At 32.7% G+C, this 18668-nt stretch overlaps 1 protein-coding gene and 1 long non-coding RNA gene across 3 annotated transcripts in view; one reads left to right on the plus strand and one right to left on the minus strand.

Moving 5' to 3' along the window:
* Nucleotides 1-2630: 2630 nt before the first annotated feature.
* LOC114296445 (disease resistance protein At4g27190-like) overlaps nucleotides 2631-18668 on the minus strand; it is a 66733-nt gene continuing 50695 nt past the window's right edge. For both annotated transcript variants that reach the window (XM_082879377.1, XM_082879378.1), the window contains exons 6-7: nucleotides 5863-6252; nucleotides 2631-3073 (exon numbers count right to left, since the gene is read on the minus strand). In XM_082879377.1, coding sequence (XP_082735503.1) covers nucleotides 2666-3073; nucleotides 5863-6252 — 798 coding nt within the window. In that variant the 3' untranslated portion in view covers nucleotides 2631-2665. The remainder of the gene's footprint in view (nucleotides 3074-5862; nucleotides 6253-18668) is intronic.
* LOC145794780 (uncharacterized) lies at nucleotides 14988-15477 on the plus strand. The gene is made up of 3 exons (XR_014334730.1): nucleotides 14988-15071; nucleotides 15161-15260; nucleotides 15341-15477. It is a non-coding gene; the product is annotated as an uncharacterized LOC145794780 (long non-coding RNA).

An 18668-nucleotide genomic window follows, 5' to 3' on the forward strand; every position in this document is an offset into this window, starting at 1 on the left:
AACTAGTCATATGAACTATGTCATTGAATATGACGGTTTGATTAAATTGTTAAATGTGTGAACTTTGGTAGTCATTGTATATGACACGTTTTTACATACATTGTATATGTATCATTGTTTGGAAGGAGATAGGGGATGGACTCCATTTAAAATTAAGTTGGCCGGAGTGTCCAAGGTGAAAGTCCTGAAATCTTATTTATATATATATATATATATATATGGGTGCTGGGTCCCTCGGATGTGATATAAAATGGCAAGAAAATGGAAGTGTTTGAGTAATGGTTGTTATTGAAGTGTTAATGAATGAGTTGTAGTCTTGTTTTGAATTGTTTAGATAACAATGAATTATATCAATGAATTGATTTGGATAAATGAATAGGAACGGACTAAGATATAGATGTCAATATTGATTTGTCATGGAAAAGGTGTAAGTTGGTTTGCAAGTATTAAACATTTATCTAATGCTGATATCTTTGTTAATTTTCATATATTGTTTTAGCATATCTCTACTGGGCATTGGCTCACCCTACTTGAGAAATCATTTACAGGTACTAGTGACATGCCACCTCCAAGGGCATAGCTTGAAAGAATAGGGCTGAAGGCTCTACTTTTGTTACCTATATGTTTATATGTTTTCTTCTTAAGCCGAGGGCTTTAATTGTAAAGAGCTTATGACTCTCACTTTTGTTGTAACCAAGATATCTCTTGGAAAGATGTAAGCCCATAAGACATTTATTTTGTTGTTATTAATTAGTGTTACATGTTGTAATTTCAGAATGAATATTTATGAAAGTGTAATGCATATAATCGCTTTTGTAATATAAACTCTAATGAATGAAAGTAATACATTTCATATTATGCTTGTGAATCTCTTGGGTTGATTTATACCATATTTTGGGGGCGGCACACATATATTGTGCTAGATTGTTTCTACTGAGTTTTGGCTCACCCTACTTGGGAAAACATTTTCACGTGCTGGTGATATGCCTCCGCTAAGGACTTAGCTTGGGAGGGTTGTAGAGCTGAAGGCTCACTTCTGATTATTTTGTAATTACTTTTATAAGCCTATAGCTTTATTTATTTGGAGCTTATGACTCATTTTGTTGTAACCAAGCACGGTTTTGGAAAGATGTAAGTCTTTAGGGCATAAGAATATTTATTTAGCTTAATTCCTTATTACTTCTTGTAACACATGCTGTAGATTCAAGATGAACGATTTATGAATGTATATCGCATGTGTCGCCTTTTGGATACTAACTCTGATAATGGAAGCTTCTTATTTTATTCATACCATATCATACTAGTGTTTGGAGTTGAGGTATTGTAAATTTTGGGGGGCGTTACATTTACCTTTATTATCCTAACTTAGTCGATATCCCTTTGTAAAAATATTATATTTGATTACAAATCTTATTCTTACTACTAAAATCAGTATATTTAGTCTTTATTTGGAAAATGATATATTTAACTAAAAAGTCAAAGAGGCACTAAAAAAGAGTCAACATTTTTTTTTTTACTTTTTTACACGTTTTTTTTCTTCTAAAAAGCTAAAAAGTCACTAAAAAAATAAGTAAATTGATGATAAATCCAAACTAAAGTTGAAAGGTAACATTTTTTTTATTACTTTTTAACACATTTTTTTTCCTTCTAATAAGCTTCAAATTTAAAATTATAATTGAATAAGAATTTTAATTTTTTTTTTTTGTGTCCACGTTTTACCATGGCTAAGGTTAATAAAATAAATTAAGAAAATCAAACCTGCGGTTCGAATAAGGGTTGTGCTTCAAATCTTGTAGGTTAGTTGTAGAAACTTTTAACACTCACCAAGTCAAGGTTGGTAAAATTACAATTTTGGGCATAATTTAGGTAAATACAATCATATTAAGATTCATATGTAATAAAGAAAAAAATTACATCTAATTTAGAATTCATACATATTTTTTCAACATATATTGTAATTTCCTTAAATATTGTAGCATGTCTACTCATTTTACTACCTTCTTATTTTATTTTCTATTTGGATGGAATTTGAATATTCAATTCAGTTTCAAAGTCAACTATGCATTTGGATAGGAATTCTAATTTTATTTTCATTTGAAAAATGATATACAATATCACTTTTAGACCCATTTTCCAAACTTTCTGATTGGTTGATGATTGAAAAAATATGAGAGAGAGTGTTACCTTAGATACCCTAATTGATTGTCACATCATTAAACTTGAAAATTGGATTTAATTTTTGGACTTATATAACAATGCCCTTTTCATTTTTGTGTGTGTTTTCCCATGGTCATGGTTAAGAGCATCTCCAACACTATTAGGCATTTATCTATTCAAAAATTATAATAAAATGTATATTTATTTTTCCTATCTACTTTTTTATATTTCTACTCCAACACTACTATTTTTTTTAACTACTCATCCTAACACTATTTAATTTAAAAAATGACACATCATCAATAAAGATAAAGGGAAATAATCATAAAGGTCAAGAACATTATGCTTAGCATTTGAAGGCTAACTACATTTAACTATTGAATTTTAGTTGAGACAAAATGCCTAACTATATACCTAGTTCGTTGGAATTGACAAAAGTAAGTTATATTAGGCATTCTAACAAAAAGGCATCATATGTTGAGTGCATTAGAGATATGCTCTAATATAATCAATTAGAAAACCGTACCTGGTGGTTGAACAAGGGTTGTGCTTCAGATTTTGTAGGCCAACTGTAAAAACTTTTAAGTTTCGTTAAATTTTGAAGACAGAGAGTTGTTAGTCGAGTGAACACAATGATATCATCATTGGTGTGTCCTTTTTCATTTTCTTGTTCCCAGACTATCACTTCCATATTTGGACAACCATATACATTGAGTTTTTCCAAATTCTGCACTTGTGGGAGCATATTCAACCAAACAACATTCACCATTTTCTCACAATTGTTAACCTCCATCTCTTTCAGTTGGCAAAAGGATTTTGATTCATTTTCTAGGACTCTGAGTAATTGCTTGTCCCATATCTCTGTTATGTTGGGCACTTTAGTAATTTTCAAATTCTCCAAGACTGGGAAAGCAACCTGCAAAGTTTGTTCAAAACACAATTTGGTAAGTGACTCCTAAAAAATGGTACCCTCCCCCAAGTGGGGTTAGCAACAGCTATACAACGAATGTATCAATTAACTTTTGTAATCGGGGCCATGTGTAGATCGATGATAAGCAATAGGCAAGTAAATTGATTCATATTTACACATTTTTATATCCATCTAAAATATTGAGCAGTTATAATTTAGGGGTACTTACGTGTAAGTTCTAATAAGTAGACTTATTGTCTAATATGTCCTATGGGAAAAATTTGTCATAAAAAAAGTGACTAATTGTAAGTTTTAACGATAATTTATAAAAATCATGACAAAAAAAAGTCATTAATTGTCAATTTTTAGTGACATATATAAAAAAATTGTCACAAACAAATTATTTTTAGCGACAATTTTACCAAAACTTATTTTTAATAGGATTTGATGGAAATTAAGTTTAACTATTAGGACCTATTATTAGTTTACCGTATAATTTTTAAACACAATTTCCTGCAACTAGTAACCCCACTCCCACCCCCACCCCCACCCCCTTTTTTCTTTTTTTAATCCCTTTCACATTATTTTCGCATTTCATCGTCACTTTTTCCATTTGACTTTGAGAATCTATGTTATGTGATCTTATAAAAACGAATGACTTATGTTCAGTTGAAATTTCAACTGGACTATACAGTTAAAATCTCTTGTTTGTAAGAGTTTATGAAAAAATTTAACCAAACCAAGAGTTAAAATAATGGGCCAAGGCATTTCATAAACTCTTACCGATAAGAGACCGTAACTGTCTGACCCAATTGAACTTTTAACTAGAGATAACCAAATCCCTCATAAAACACACCCTTTGAAATTTATTTGAAATATAAATTGTCCCATGTGATTTTAGAAATTACATCTTTTCCTATCAAATTTACATTCATATAATAAATCATCAAATCAATTTATATTTTCTAATAATCTTGTAAATATATTTCAATTAACAATTCAAGTAATTTATTATTATAAGATAGTTATTAAAAATCTTTTATTTTTTTAAATAATATATAATATTTTTTCAATTTTAATTTTTGAGAGTACGATCGCCGCCCTCCGCACCCCCTTATATCCATCCTTGGGACCACACTATTAGTTTCAACTGACCACCTTCGACATTTGACTAACACTGAAGTTATTCTTTTAATTTGATCCTGACACTATAAAATATTTTATATTTTTTGTTTATAATATTTTTTAAATATTTTATATTAAAAAAATTAATAAACTAACATATTAAATAAATAAAGCATATTGAATTTGTGTATAAAATAACTGGCATGATACCCGTGCTATGCATGGTCTTTAATAAATACACACAAATGAATTTAAAATTAAATAGTAAAAATATTAAATATATTGTAATGGTTTTCAATAAAGTAATTCTATTATTTTTATCAAGTACATTTTTTTATTTTTTCTTTTCTTTCATTAATGGTGCCACAGATTGGCCATATTCAATCGCTTTTTTAGTTATTCTCACTCATCCGCCCTTCAAGTCACTAAAAAAAGGACGACATTTTTTTTATTTTTTTACACATTTTTTTTCTTCTAAAAAGATAAAAAGTCACTAAAAAATCGAGTAAATTGATGATAAATTCAAACTAAGCTAAAAAGTCACTTTTTTAAAAAAAAAAAATTTGCACATTTTTTTTTTCTAACAAGCTTCAAATTTAAAATTCTAATTGAATAAGAATTTTAATTTTTTTATGTGTCCAGGTTTTCCCATGGCTAAGGTTAATAAAATAAATTAGCAAAATCAAACCTGGCGGTTAAATAAGGGTTGTGCTTCAAATCTTGTAGGTGAGTTGTAGAAACTTTTAAAACTCACCAAGTCAAGGTTGGAAAAATTACAATTTTGGGCATAATTTAGGTGAATATAATCATATTATGATTCATATGTTATAAAGAAAAAAATTACATTTAATTTAGAATTCATACATATTTTTTCAACATATATTGTAATTTCCTTAAATATTGTAGCATAACTACTCATTTTACTACCTTCGTATTTTATTTTCTATTTGGATGGAATTTAAATATTCAATTCAGTTTCAAAGTTAACTTTGTAGTTTGATAGGAATTCTAATTTTATTTTCATTTGAAAAATGATATACATGCCCACTTTTTAGGCCTATTTTCTAAACTCAATGATATGTAAGTGAAATGATTGGTTGATGATTAAAAAAATATGAGAGAGAGAGTATTACCTTAGATATCCTAATTGATTATCATATCATTGGGCTTGAAAATTGAGTCTAATTTTTGGACTTATATAACAATGCCATTTTCATTTTTGTGTGTGCTTCCCCATGGTCATGGTTAAGAGCATCTCCAACACTATTAGGTATTTATCTATTCAAAAATTATAATAACATATATATATATATATATATTTTTCCTATCTGCTTTTTTATATTTCAACTCCAACACTACTATTTATTTTAACTACTCATCCTAACACTATTTAATTTTTAAAATACCACATCATCAATAAAGATAAAGGGAAATAATCATAAAGGTCAAGAACATTGTGCCTAGCATTTGAAGGCTAACTACATTCAACTACTGAATTTTAGTTGAGACAAAATGTCTAACCATATATCTAGTTCGTTGGAATTGACAAAAGTAAGTTATATTAGGCATTTTAACTAAAAGGCATCATATGCCGAGTGCATTAGTTAAATTAGGCATCATATGCCGAGTGCATTAGATATGCTATAATAAAATCAATTAGAAAACCATACCTGGTGGTTGAACAAAGGTTGTGTTTCAGATCTTGTAGACCAACTGTGAAAACTTTTAAGTTTCGTTAAATTTTGAAGATAGAGAGTTGTTAGTTGAGTGAACACAATAATATCATCATTGGTGGGTCCTTCCTCATTTTCTTGTTCCCAGACTATCACTTCCATATTTGGACAACCATATAACTTGAGTTTTTCCAGATTCTGCAGTTGTGGGAGCATATTGGACCAAACAACATTCACCATTTTCTCACAATTATTAACCTCCATCTCTTTCAGTTGGCAGAAGGATTTTGATTCATTTTCTGGGACTCTGAGTAATTGCTTGTCCCATATCTCTATTATGTTAGGCACTTTAGTAATTTTCAAATTCTCCAAGACTGGGAAAACAACCTGCAAAGTTTGTTCAAAACACATTTTGGTAAGTGACTCTTAAAAAATAGTACCCTCCCCCAAGTGGGGTTAGGAACTGCTATACAATGAATGTATTAATTAGCTTTTGTAATCGGGGCCATGTGCAGATAGATGATAAGCAATAGGCAAGTAAATTGATTCATAGTTACACATTTTCATATCCATCTAAAATACTGAGCAGTTATAATTTAAACACAATTTCCTTCAAGTAACCGCACCCCCACCCCTACCCCTTTTTATCTTTTTCAAATCCCTTTCCCATTAGTTTCACATTTCATGGTCAGTTTTTCCATTTGACTTTGATAATCTATGTTCTATGATCCTATAAAAAGGAATTTCTCTTCAGTTGAAATTTCAATTGGACCAGACAATTAAAATCTCTTACTGATAAGAGTATATGAAAAGATTTAACTAAATCAAGAGTTAAAATAATGGGCCAAGGCATTTCATAAACTCTTACCAGTAAGAAATTGTAACTGTGTGGCCCAATTGAACTTTTAACTACATACAAGCCAAATCCCTTATAAAACACACCCTTTGAAGTTTATTTGAAATACAAATTGCCCTATGTGATTTTAGAAATTACATCTTGCAAATGACTCATTTTATTAATAAATTATCAAGTCAATTAATATTTTTTAATAATGTCATCAATATATTTTTATTAACAATTCAAGTAATTTTATTGTTATATAAATGAGTAGTTAGAAATTTTATTTTTTCTATTATTTTGTTAAACAAAAAATTTCTAACAATGGGGTGTTTGTAATTTTTAGAACCATAGGGTGCAATTATATTTTAAGCAAATATCAAGGATTGTATTTATATAATTTTAAATAGAGAAAATCATATGATAAGTGTAAGTATTTGGCCTATGGAAAAGAAGAAAAAAAATAGTATTGTTAGGGATCATAAAAAAAATATCATGAAATGTTTCATGAAAATTTTTCATCCTTAGATTACCCATGCAATAAAACACCACAAACTAATCAAATAATGAAAAATATTCATAAAATATTTTATAATATTTTTTTCATAATCCCTAATATTACTCAAGAAAAAAAAATCATCTCGTGCCTTTGCCAGTAAGGTTTTATTGTTTTCGCTTTTCCACTCATTTAAGGCAATAATTTGTACTGTTATGGGACTTTTGTAGAATTTTTATTGATCAATATAGAAAGCCATAGTCGCAATGAATCAGCCTAAGTATGTCGAGGATTAAACAAAAAATGACATACATATGTCTCATAAAAAGTATGTCTCACATCATGTGGACCTCTTATATTCAAGAACGAATATAGGGCTATCAATATGGGAGTGTGAAAATTTATTTAGAGGTATAAATGCTTATTATTTACTTATTTTAAATTTTCTAACATAATATATGATATTTTTTTAATTTTTGGGAGTACCATTGTCTCCCTCTGCATCCCCTTAGATCCATCATTGGAACCACACCCCTTGTGAGATATCTATATTCTATTATGTATTTAATTTTTGTGTTTTTTACATTGATATAGTACGATTGGCCCCTACGAAATATAGCACTAAAGTAGAATTGATTGTGCGTGCAAAAAAAATGTAGAATTGATTGAGCTTTAAGTTGTTATTGATTAATTGCTAGTAACAACTCAAGCCAACATGCATAATCCATTAATTAATGTAATTTTTAATTTGGATCAATGGTTGGGATTGAACTTCGAAAAAGTTTCGTAGGATGCCTTGGGCAGGGCAAATAACATTTTCATAATGGTGAGACTGTGGGAGTTGACCTGTGACCTCCTCTACATAGGGGTTGCTCAATATTTTTGAGGTTTTGAAAGAAATTATAGTAGTTATTTTTCCATATTCAAATACTAGCATATTGTCCATTCTATGCACAGGAATAAAGAATTATTGATAAATTTATTTTAAAATTAATTAAAAACAATTGAAGAAAAGAAAAAAATAAATAATATTAAGTAAGTTTTAACTTTTTAACAAAAAGGGTGCTTCCAATTAATTTTTTAAGTGACTTTTTTGATTTTTAAGAGATAAACAAAGGCGCTGTTTGAGAAGTTTGGTTTTTGGTTTTTTTTTTTTTCACTAAAAGACAAATTGGTTAAAAAACTAAAAAAAATCAATCTAAACAAAACATCATATCAAATCCCATAATCATTTTATTTTTTATCTCACAGACATCACATCTAACCACAAAAAAACCTAACTATCTTCCCAAACACAAAAAAAAATTCTCCAATAATATCCTACAACTAAAAAAACCTACAAAAAAATCCACTTCCCAAACACCCACAAAGTTAATGTATTTATGAATGAATTTTTTAATTGTATGGGAAAATGCAAATATTTTGGTCTGTTACTTAAATTTTCCATTTACCCTTCCAAATGTGTAAATATCTATGCACTTACTCACAAGAATTGTTTGGTCTTTAAAATATGGTACAAAGATTTTCGAACTTTTTTTTTTAGGGATTAATTACAAGAAAAATCCCAAGGTTTCACACATTTTTCACTTAAAATCCTAATGTTTCAATTTTGACAAATTAAACTCTAGAATTCCATTAGTGTTTCAATTTGTCCCCTCCGTCCATGAAAGGTAACGGACGGGGTTTAAAGTGAAAAACATTAGGGTATAAAGTGAAAAATGCGTGTGTGTAATTAACCATTTTTTTAAAATTAAAATCACTAAAAACAAAAAAGGGTTAATTACAAGATAAACCTCAACATTTCATATGTTATTCACTTTAAACTCCAACATTTTTCACTTTAAATCCCATCCATTACCTTACACCGCCAGAGATGGACAAATGGGGCAAATTGAAACACAGATGGAACTTCATGATTTAATTTGTCGAAATTAAAACACTGGTGTTCAAAGTGAACACGTGAAACCTTGGGATTTTTTTATTTTTTATTTTTTTTGGTAATTAACTTTTTTTTAAAAAAAAAAAATACACATGTCAAACATATTTTAGCACTCTTTAGTTTTTTTACATTTTAATAAAAAAGATAACATCCCAAACATCACATGGGTTATACAATTTTTATTTTATTTTATTTTTTGTTGCCATTAATGTTTTGTCCTAAGTACTATATAACAAATAGATATATAATAATTCAATTTGGTAAAATTAAAACCAATGAATTTTCTAAAATTATAAAAAAGTATACTTTTGATCAAGTATAATTACATTATCAACCAAATTCGTAATTATAATTCATCCTACCATAGTTTGTCAAGTGATATAACAATCTTATCTTTTTTTTTCTCTCTTCCTCTCTTCCATTCATCTTCTATCTCTCTCTCTATTTTTTAGGCGATGTGGCAAAAAAAATTGCAATAAAATATTTAAATTTTTATATTTGTTTTAGTAAGTACATTAGGAAAAATATTCTTGTATTAGGAAAAATTGGTTTGTCAATTGATAGAGTATGATAAATTTAAAATGACCGTAAAATGCACTTACATTTTAAAAGTAGATCATTAAAGATTTTTTTTAAATATAATAATAAAATTTTATCCCAAAAAAAGAATAAAAACGATATTGTCATGCCATAAACATTTCTCCCGCACCATAACACAATTTAACAAAATTATTAAATTCTTCATTTCATCAATTACACGGCCTAAATTCAGTTGAAACGTACAATTATATATTCCTTCACTTTTAGTAGGAAAATGTGGTGTGTTGAAGAAAGTTGTTCAGACTTTTTTGTTTTAGATGGTGAAAAGTTGTTCAGACTTAAAAGAGAAATGCTGTAATACGCAACTTCAAAATATGCATTTTATAACTAAAGAAAAAAATTATATAATTTCATATTTTTTGAGTTTTATTTTTTTAAAAAAATATATTATAATCAAACACTATATGAGGCATAATCAAAGATTTCATGAGTTATAACTAAAATAATGTCATAACTAAAGAAGAAAATCACTACAAGAAAATCAGGCAAATAACACAGAGGTTTTTGCGACGGGGTGACTGCCGTCGCAAAAAATGGTTTTTTGCGACGGGGTGGGTTTGCTGTCGCCAAAGAAGTTTTTTGCGACGGGGTGTGTTTGCCGTCGATAAAAAATTGGCCTTTTGCGATGAGGATGATTCCGTCGCTAAAGATTGTAAAAAGAAAATTCCAAAAACATTGGCGACGCACGGTATACCGTCGCAAACGTGTTCTTTAGCGACGGTAAGAAGTTACCGTCGCAAATGGTGGACCATTTGTGACGGCAGAAGCCCATCGCCAAAAACGAAGGATAAAACGACGTCGTTTCATTCGTTAATCATGATCATTTGCGACGGTTAAAATATACCGTCGCAAATAAATGAATATTTGGTTTATCCCGCTATTTCTATCCCATTCGCGGTTGAAGTCCCTAAAATCCCCAAATTCCTCAAATCAAAATCCCTGAAACCGAAATCCCTAAAATCCCCCAAGTCCCAATCGACTGATCCCCAAAATCCTCAAATCAAAATCATTGAACGACAGCCTTCGCCGGAGTGACGAGCAGCCGCGACGGTGAACGACGAGTGACGAGCGGCTGTGAGCGACTGTGAACGGCCATTCTAGGTTCGTCTTCTCCCTTTCGAAAATGATTCCTTTACATAAATGTCTGTTTTAGATGGTTATGTGCTCGTTGTGTTGTGTTTTTGTCCTCGGTCGAAAATGATTCTTCAACGAAATTCGATAGCCACTCTAGCTCAGCTAAATCGTCATACTGTCAAATAATGTGAAGAACACTCTGTACGTAGGTAAGCAATCGATACATCTAAATCTATATATATGTGTGTATATCTGTGTATGTATAGTATAGTAATGGTAGTGGGAATTTGAATTTAGGGGGTTTGGCGGAGGAGGTGAATGAATCGATACTTTGTTATTGATTTTTGTACAATTTCTTTAACGAATTTATCAAATAATGTGAAAAATTATACAATAAAACTAAAAAAAAAAAAAGTATTTACAATGTAAAAAACAAAAAGGTTAGATTTCAAAATTAAGGATTTACAATAATTTTAAACTCTAAGTATTTTAAGAGTACTTATTTACAAAATAAAAATTTAACAGATAAAATCATATAAAATTATAAAAGAAAAAAATTACACAAGTTAACCGCTGCATAATTTGACCCTTTTTTTTTTTTTAATTGTTTTCGTTTGTGTAATTCAAATTTTGTAGAATTTTAATAACAGCCTCCTCTCAACTAGACCAAGCTAGTATACAGGTTCGCTACTTGAATGAAAAGTTTTGAATTTATTTTCTTTATATCAACATCGGACCCATAAGGCTCAAAAACTGCATTTTTAATTTTTTTTTTTTCTTTCATTTTCTGAGGAACCAAACAGTGAAAGAGCCAGTTTCTGTTTCCAAAAGAAGCCAAAAGTCATTCAAAGGTGATTCTTCCATCAATTTTCATGCAAAAAGAACTTTAAAGAATAAGGGGGGGAAAAAACAGATATTATCATTCCAAATGATTCCTGTCACTCATTCATTTGAAAAGGTGGAAGGAAAAAATATTTCTAGGATCCAGAATCATCACATTTTAGGTTTTATGAGCCTACATTGAACTATTTTGTTAGATCCTTAAGAAAAGGTACGTGCCATGTTAGTGCAAAGAAAAGGATCCTTTAGCATTACATGCTATTTATATCTACAACTGCTGAAAAAGTTAATAGAATGTTTTTGAGAATGTAAGGTTCTAAAACATTTGTTTTTCAAATTCATGAATTTGACCTATTTTCAGTATATACTTGGCATGAAATACTAAACTCCATTTCCCATTTAGCGTGGTATGCAAATTATGAAATACTAAACTCCATTTCCCATCACCTTATTTGGTTTTAGAAATTGAATCAATTTTCTGTATTGAATCAATTTTTCAAAAAAATTGAGTTATTTGGTTTTAGAAAATTGAATCAATTTTCTGAATTTACGGTTATATCTGTGCGTTTGTTTGGACGGTTATTCTTGGTTGGTGCCTAAGTTAAAGCTATTAATTGTTTAGCTACCAATCCCCTCTTCCCTTAGGATAATTAATATGTGATATTATGTCTTGTAATTATATTTTTACCCTTACATCTCATTATGACTTACATTTGTTGTAATTATATTTTTTTCTAGGGCATATTTGTTTTGTATGTGAGATGTATATCTCCCAGTAAGTTTGCCTGAAGCAAATTAATAGTGGGAAACACATATAAGGGAAGTACGATGATGGATAAGAGTTGGATTGATTTGCCAAATAGGATGTCGAGGGAATACATTAATGGGATTGATCAATTCCTTGTGTTTGCCTACACCAATAGGCTTGAAGGTTCGATGATTAGTTGTCCGTGTAGAAAATGTGAGAATCGATACCATCTTGTGTGAGAGGGTGTACGGAACCATCTGATTTTGAATGGTTTTTTTAAAAAGTACAAACATTGGATTAATCATGGGGAATCTTACGTATCTCTGCATGCTAATCGAGCGAATGAAGCAGTGGCTAATTTAGACATTGGCGACGATGTAGTTGGAATGATACAAGGGGCTGTGGGAAATCCACATGTCGGTACAAGTGTTGACGGTAATGAAGCACAGAGCACTGATCCCCATGCATCTGAACCCCAGCTCGGTCCAAATGCAGAGACTGCAAACTATTTCAAACTTCTTCAAGATGCACAAAGTGAATTGTATCCGGGTTGTCAGAAGTTCACTGCTTTGTCATTCATTGTTCGGCTTCTACATTTGAAGGTGCTTAATCAGTGGACAGACAAGTCTGTTGACATGTTGCTTGAGTTATTGAATGAGCCGTTCCCGTTAGGTGTGAAACTCCCGGACTCATATTATAAAGCTCAAAAAGTCACAACAGATTTGGGCTTCACATATGAGACATGGGATGCATGTCCCAACAGTTGCATGTTGTTTTGAAACGAGGACGCAAATCTTGATAAATGTGTCATATGCAACAGTTCAAGATGGAAATCAAATGGTAATGGTGGTTCAAATGGTCCTCACAACGGTGGCAAACAAATAGCTGCAAAACAAATGAGGTATTTTCCTTTAAAGCCAAGGTTGCAGAGGTTGTTTATGTCATCCAAGACAGCTAAGTTAATGAGATGGCATGCAGAGGAACGAACTAATGACGGTGTCTTTAGGCATCCTGCAGACTCCCTTGCATGGAAAGATTTTGATCGTCGTAATATTGACTTTAGTAATGATTACCGAAGTGTAAGACTTGGCTTAGCATCTGATGGTTTTAACCCATTCAGGACGATGAACATAGTTCATAGCACTTGGCCTGTTGTACTCATTCCATACAACTTGCCGCCATAGATGTGCATGAAACAACCATTTCTAATTTTATCTGTGTTTATTGACGGCCCGAAAGGACCTGGTGACAAGATTGATGTGTATATGCAACCATTGATTGAGGAGTTGAAAGAACTATGGAATGACGGTGTCTCCACATTTGATGCATCAACAAATCAAATGTTTCAAATGCATACAGCTTTACTGTGGACAATTAGTGATTTTCCTGCATATGCAAACTTGTCAGGATGGAGTACTAAAGGCGAATATGCATGTCCTTGTTGCAATAGAGAAACTACATCGTGTTGGTTGAAGCATAGTAGGAAACAATCATACTTGGGTCATCGCAGATTTTTACCTAATGGCCATAAATTCCGAAAGGATAAAGTATCATTTGATGGTAGTCGAGAAGTCAGATTCAAACCCAAATTGTTGTCTGGAACTGAGATGCTGCTACAATTAGAATCTGAGGGTATTTTAACCCAATACAAGAGGGATGACCTTAAGGAGAGGCATAGGAGACAAGTAGAGAAAGAGAAAGTTGGACATCGCACCCATAGCTGGAAGAAAAAGAGTATCTTCTATGAACTGCCATATTGGGAGCACAATCTAATTAGACACAACCTTGATGTGATGCATATAGAGAAGAATGTTTGTGATAATGTGTTGTGGACAATATTAGGGGTTGCAGGAAAATCGAAGGATGGTGTTAATGCTCGGCGTGATTTACAAGAAATGAATATTAGAAAACCCCTACATTTGCAATTAAGAGGGTCGAATAAAGCTTATTTACCACCGGCACAATTCACGATGACCAAGGATGAGAAAGATTTGTTCTTGGAAGTATTGAAGGAAGTTAGAGTTCCCGACGGGTATTCATCCAATATATCGCGTCGTGTACGCTTACATGATAGAAGTATTGGGGGTCTTAAGAGCCACGATAGTCATATTCTGATGCAACAACTAATTCCATTGGCCATTCGAAGATCGTTACCGAAGAATGTAATTGAACCTTTGATTGAATTGAGCAATTTCTTTAGACAATTGTGTTCCAAAGTCAATCGTGCGACAGATTTGCAATATATTCAAGATCGTATCGCCGTAACACTTTGTCATCTAGAGAAAATATTTCCTCCTGCTTTTTTTGATATAATGGAGCACTTGCCTATACATCTAGTTGACGAAGCATTATTGGGTGGAGCGATTCAATTTCGATGGATGTATCCATTTGAGAGGTATCTTCTTACTTTGAAGCAATATGTGCGTAATAGAGCTCGTCCAGAAGGTTCAATTGCTAAAGGATATCTTATGGAAGAATGCATGAATTTTTGTGCACAATATCTCAATGATGTGGAAACTAAATCTAATCGACCCACGAGAAACTACAGTGGTGATGATAATCTAGGTCGTGCTGTTGGTGAAATAACAAGCTTTTATCTTGATAACACTTCTTGGGTACAAACTCATCGGTATGTCTTATTCAATACAGCCGCGGTTCAACCATTCATAAAGTAAGTTATGTCAATCACTCAATATTTTATTATATTCCATTGAATTTTGAACCAAATTTTGTTTTTATATAAAAATTCAATTTACACAGCAAACACCTTGAAGAACTTAAGGTCAAAATGCCTCGTGTTGACGATCATCAGCTTCGGCGTGAACATTTTGAAACTTTTCACATTTGGTTCAAGGAACATGTATGTATTTAAATCTACAGATTCTATTTACCTAAGTCGAACTATATTTTAAATTTTACAATTTTTATTATTTAAAATAGGTTCAAACTTTGCGAAGGACTAGTGATGTCACATTTTCTGAAGAGATTACTGTATTGGCAAATGGTCCTCATAACCTGGCAAGGAGGTTCAACGGGTATATAATGAATGGGTTTTGATATCGAGTAAAGGCCATGGATGACCGTCGAGCCACACAAAATTGTGGTGTGGCTTTGAAGGCAGATACTATAAGTTATGCTAGTCGGAAAGACAAGAATCCTCGTGTGGGGTCTGTGTACTATTATGGACAATTGACAGCTATTGTTGAGATTCGATATTCCAATGAGAAGAAGCATGTGTTGTTTAAGTGTGATTGGATTGACAACATTCACGGGAAGATACAAGATGTCTTCAATTTCACGTTAGTTAACTTCAATCATTTGTTGTATCGAGATGATAGAATTAGTAAAGAACCTTTCATCTTGGCATCCCAAGCAGAGCAAGTTTGGTATGTTGCAGACCCGTTACAACCAGACTGGCAAGTGGTGGTGAAGATGTCTCAAAGAGGTTTATTTGATATGAGTTCGACTGATCCACAAATTGAGCCATATATGAGCCAACAATTGGAAGAAAATATAATGCTTCGTGATGAAGAAGTTGGTTGGGTGAGGGAAGCCGCAGAAGGGGAAACAGTTGATGTTCAAATAGGTTGATATTTAATCAACATCAGTAATTCAGTTAAGGCCAAGGTTGTAGTTAATCATCAGTTTCTTAATTTACTTTGTCTTTGTAATTGTATTAGTTCAATTAATGTCATATTATAGTTGATGACAAACCATTATCTATGTTTCTAATTAATGTTATATTGCTTGCAGATTATTATGGGAAGGAAGAGGAAACCTGATCATCCCCGGCGCATGATGTCCGACGTGGTACATAAGAGGACATCAGCGGCACCACCATCAGAGGAGGCATCACATCGACCACCATCAGAAGGGCCATTAGTGCCACCATTAGAGGAGGCATCACAGCGAGCACCATTAGTGCCACCGCATCGACCACCATTAGTGGCACCACAGCAGCTATCATCTACTCAGCTATCACAGCGAGCACCATCAGAGGGGCCATTAGTGCCACCGCATCGACCCCCATCAATGGCACCACACCAGCTATCAGCTACTCAGCCTCTAGGCTTACCATCGGTGCGTCCACCATCAGTGGCACCGCAGCAGCTATCATCCCGACTAGAGTCATCGGCTTATAAGCCATCCGCAGGTATATAAATTTGCTTTGATTTGTATGAAAATTATTTAAATATATATTTATTTGTTCTCATTACATATAACTTGTTTATTTTCATTGTATTTTTCAGATCCTTCGACTTCTTCACAGCCTCACTCAGGTATAAGAAATTGATTTGTATTGACATTATTTAAATTTGCATTTGTTTATTATCATTGCATATTGTTTATTCTTATTGTATCTCACAGGTCATGTTAGTTCTTCATCAACCTCGAGTAGGCGTGGTAGAGGATGTGCCAAGGGTATTAGGGAGTGGGGTACCGGTGCCAAATTGGACATACAATTTGATGAAAATTACTGTCCAATAGGGGATAATGTGTCTAAGTTAACTACTCAACTTGGCATTATTGTGCGAAATGGTAACATTGTTCCTCTTACTTTTCTTGACTGGAACACTGTGCCTGATGATATTCTTGATGCTATCTGGAAGGATGTGAAGGTAAAAGTATATTTTTGTCCAAAAATTTAAATTCCAAAATTGTGTTATTATTATTTAAACCTTGAAATTGTGTTTTATAGGACAATTTGAATATATGTCCAGAGGAGTACAAGCCAATTTGCATGAAAAACTGTAACAGCATATGGAAGGATCACAAGAATAAGATTAAGTGTAAGTATTTCAAGCCTAGAAGTGAAGATCCTAATCTGAAGGATGATGTTCCTTTGCACATTGTGCCAAGCCAGTGGGAAGAACTTGTGGAGTATTGGCGTACTTCCGATGCTGAGGTATACAAATAAGTTATATGTATGATATGTAAACATACAAATCATATTTATATACTTACATTTGTTGAACCTATTATAGAAAATTGCAACTAGGAACGCTAAAAATCGGCGAGCTCATGGCATAGCTCATACCACAGGGCGAACTACTTTCGCTCAGATACGGCATGAGGTTTATATTTTACTGTTTTATTTTTGTATATAAATAAACATTGTATATTTAGAAATTATTTGGATTCTAATTTTCATATTTCTAAAAAAATGTAGATGACCAATAAGGGGGAGTCTACAGATAAGATGAATGTTTGGCTTATGACACGTAGAGCAGATGACCCAGAGGTTATCCTGACCTTGGTAGTTTCCAAAGACCTTTGATTGTATGTAAAGTTTATTTTTATTTTTTTTTGTGTTAACTATCTTAATTTGACATATACTTGTATCTCTTATTCAATACAGGATGAGTTTAATGGCCAACTCTCTATGCTACCTGAGGATTGTCGGACTTTGGAGGCTAGGAATGCCATTTTCCATGAGTTGATAGGTCATGACAATCATGGATATTGTCGCACATATGGGAGAACTGTGCCTCGGAGAGCAGTGTATAAAGATGGTGCAGGGCCATCACAGTCAGCACCCCAGCCATCGACTATTGTTCAGATCACCCAGCAGGTTCGTGCGGAGCTAAGGGGTGAGTTGAGGGAGAAGCTGAGGGAGGAGATGAGAGCAGAGTTCTCTACACATTTACAGCAGCTGAGAGCTGAGATGATGGCGTTTGTGTCACAGGGGGCAAGTGTGGATCCTAACAGACAGGTTCGATATAAATTAAATTGTTTGATAGTTAAATTGTCACACAACATTATGTATAAAAGATTAACACATTACGCGTTGACTATCATAGGCCCCTGATGCATCGAGTGGCCACCGGGCATTTAGGGAATCTGCAGAAGACGAGAATCCATATACACCACCACCAGAAGATCAGGTATAAAATGTAACTTTACATTCTAAGCTAAAATGAATTCGAAGTGTTAACGTCCCAAAATCACCAAAAGGGGTCGGTTTAGCACGGAACTTGGCACACACGACCGCCTAGGCACGAGAGACTTGAGGGAGAAGACGGAACTCCAATCGGGTTTCCGGTTTGGGAGTTAGAGACGAATTTCACTCTAGGCAAACTAGTTCTTTAAGAAACTAGAATTCGAGGTGTTAACATCCCAAAATCACCAAAAGGGTCGATTTAGCACGGAACTTGGCACACACGACCGCCTAGGCACAAGAGACTTGTGGGAGAAGACGAGACTCGAATCGGGTTCCCGGTTTGGGAGTTAGAGCCATATTTCGGTTTAGGCAAACTAGTTCTTTAAG

Source organism: Camellia sinensis, chromosome 7, assembly GCF_055761805.1.
Source record: "Camellia sinensis isolate YWXY chromosome 7, ASM5576180v1, whole genome shotgun sequence".
Lineage (NCBI taxonomy): Eukaryota > Viridiplantae > Streptophyta > Magnoliopsida > Ericales > Theaceae > Camellia > Camellia sinensis.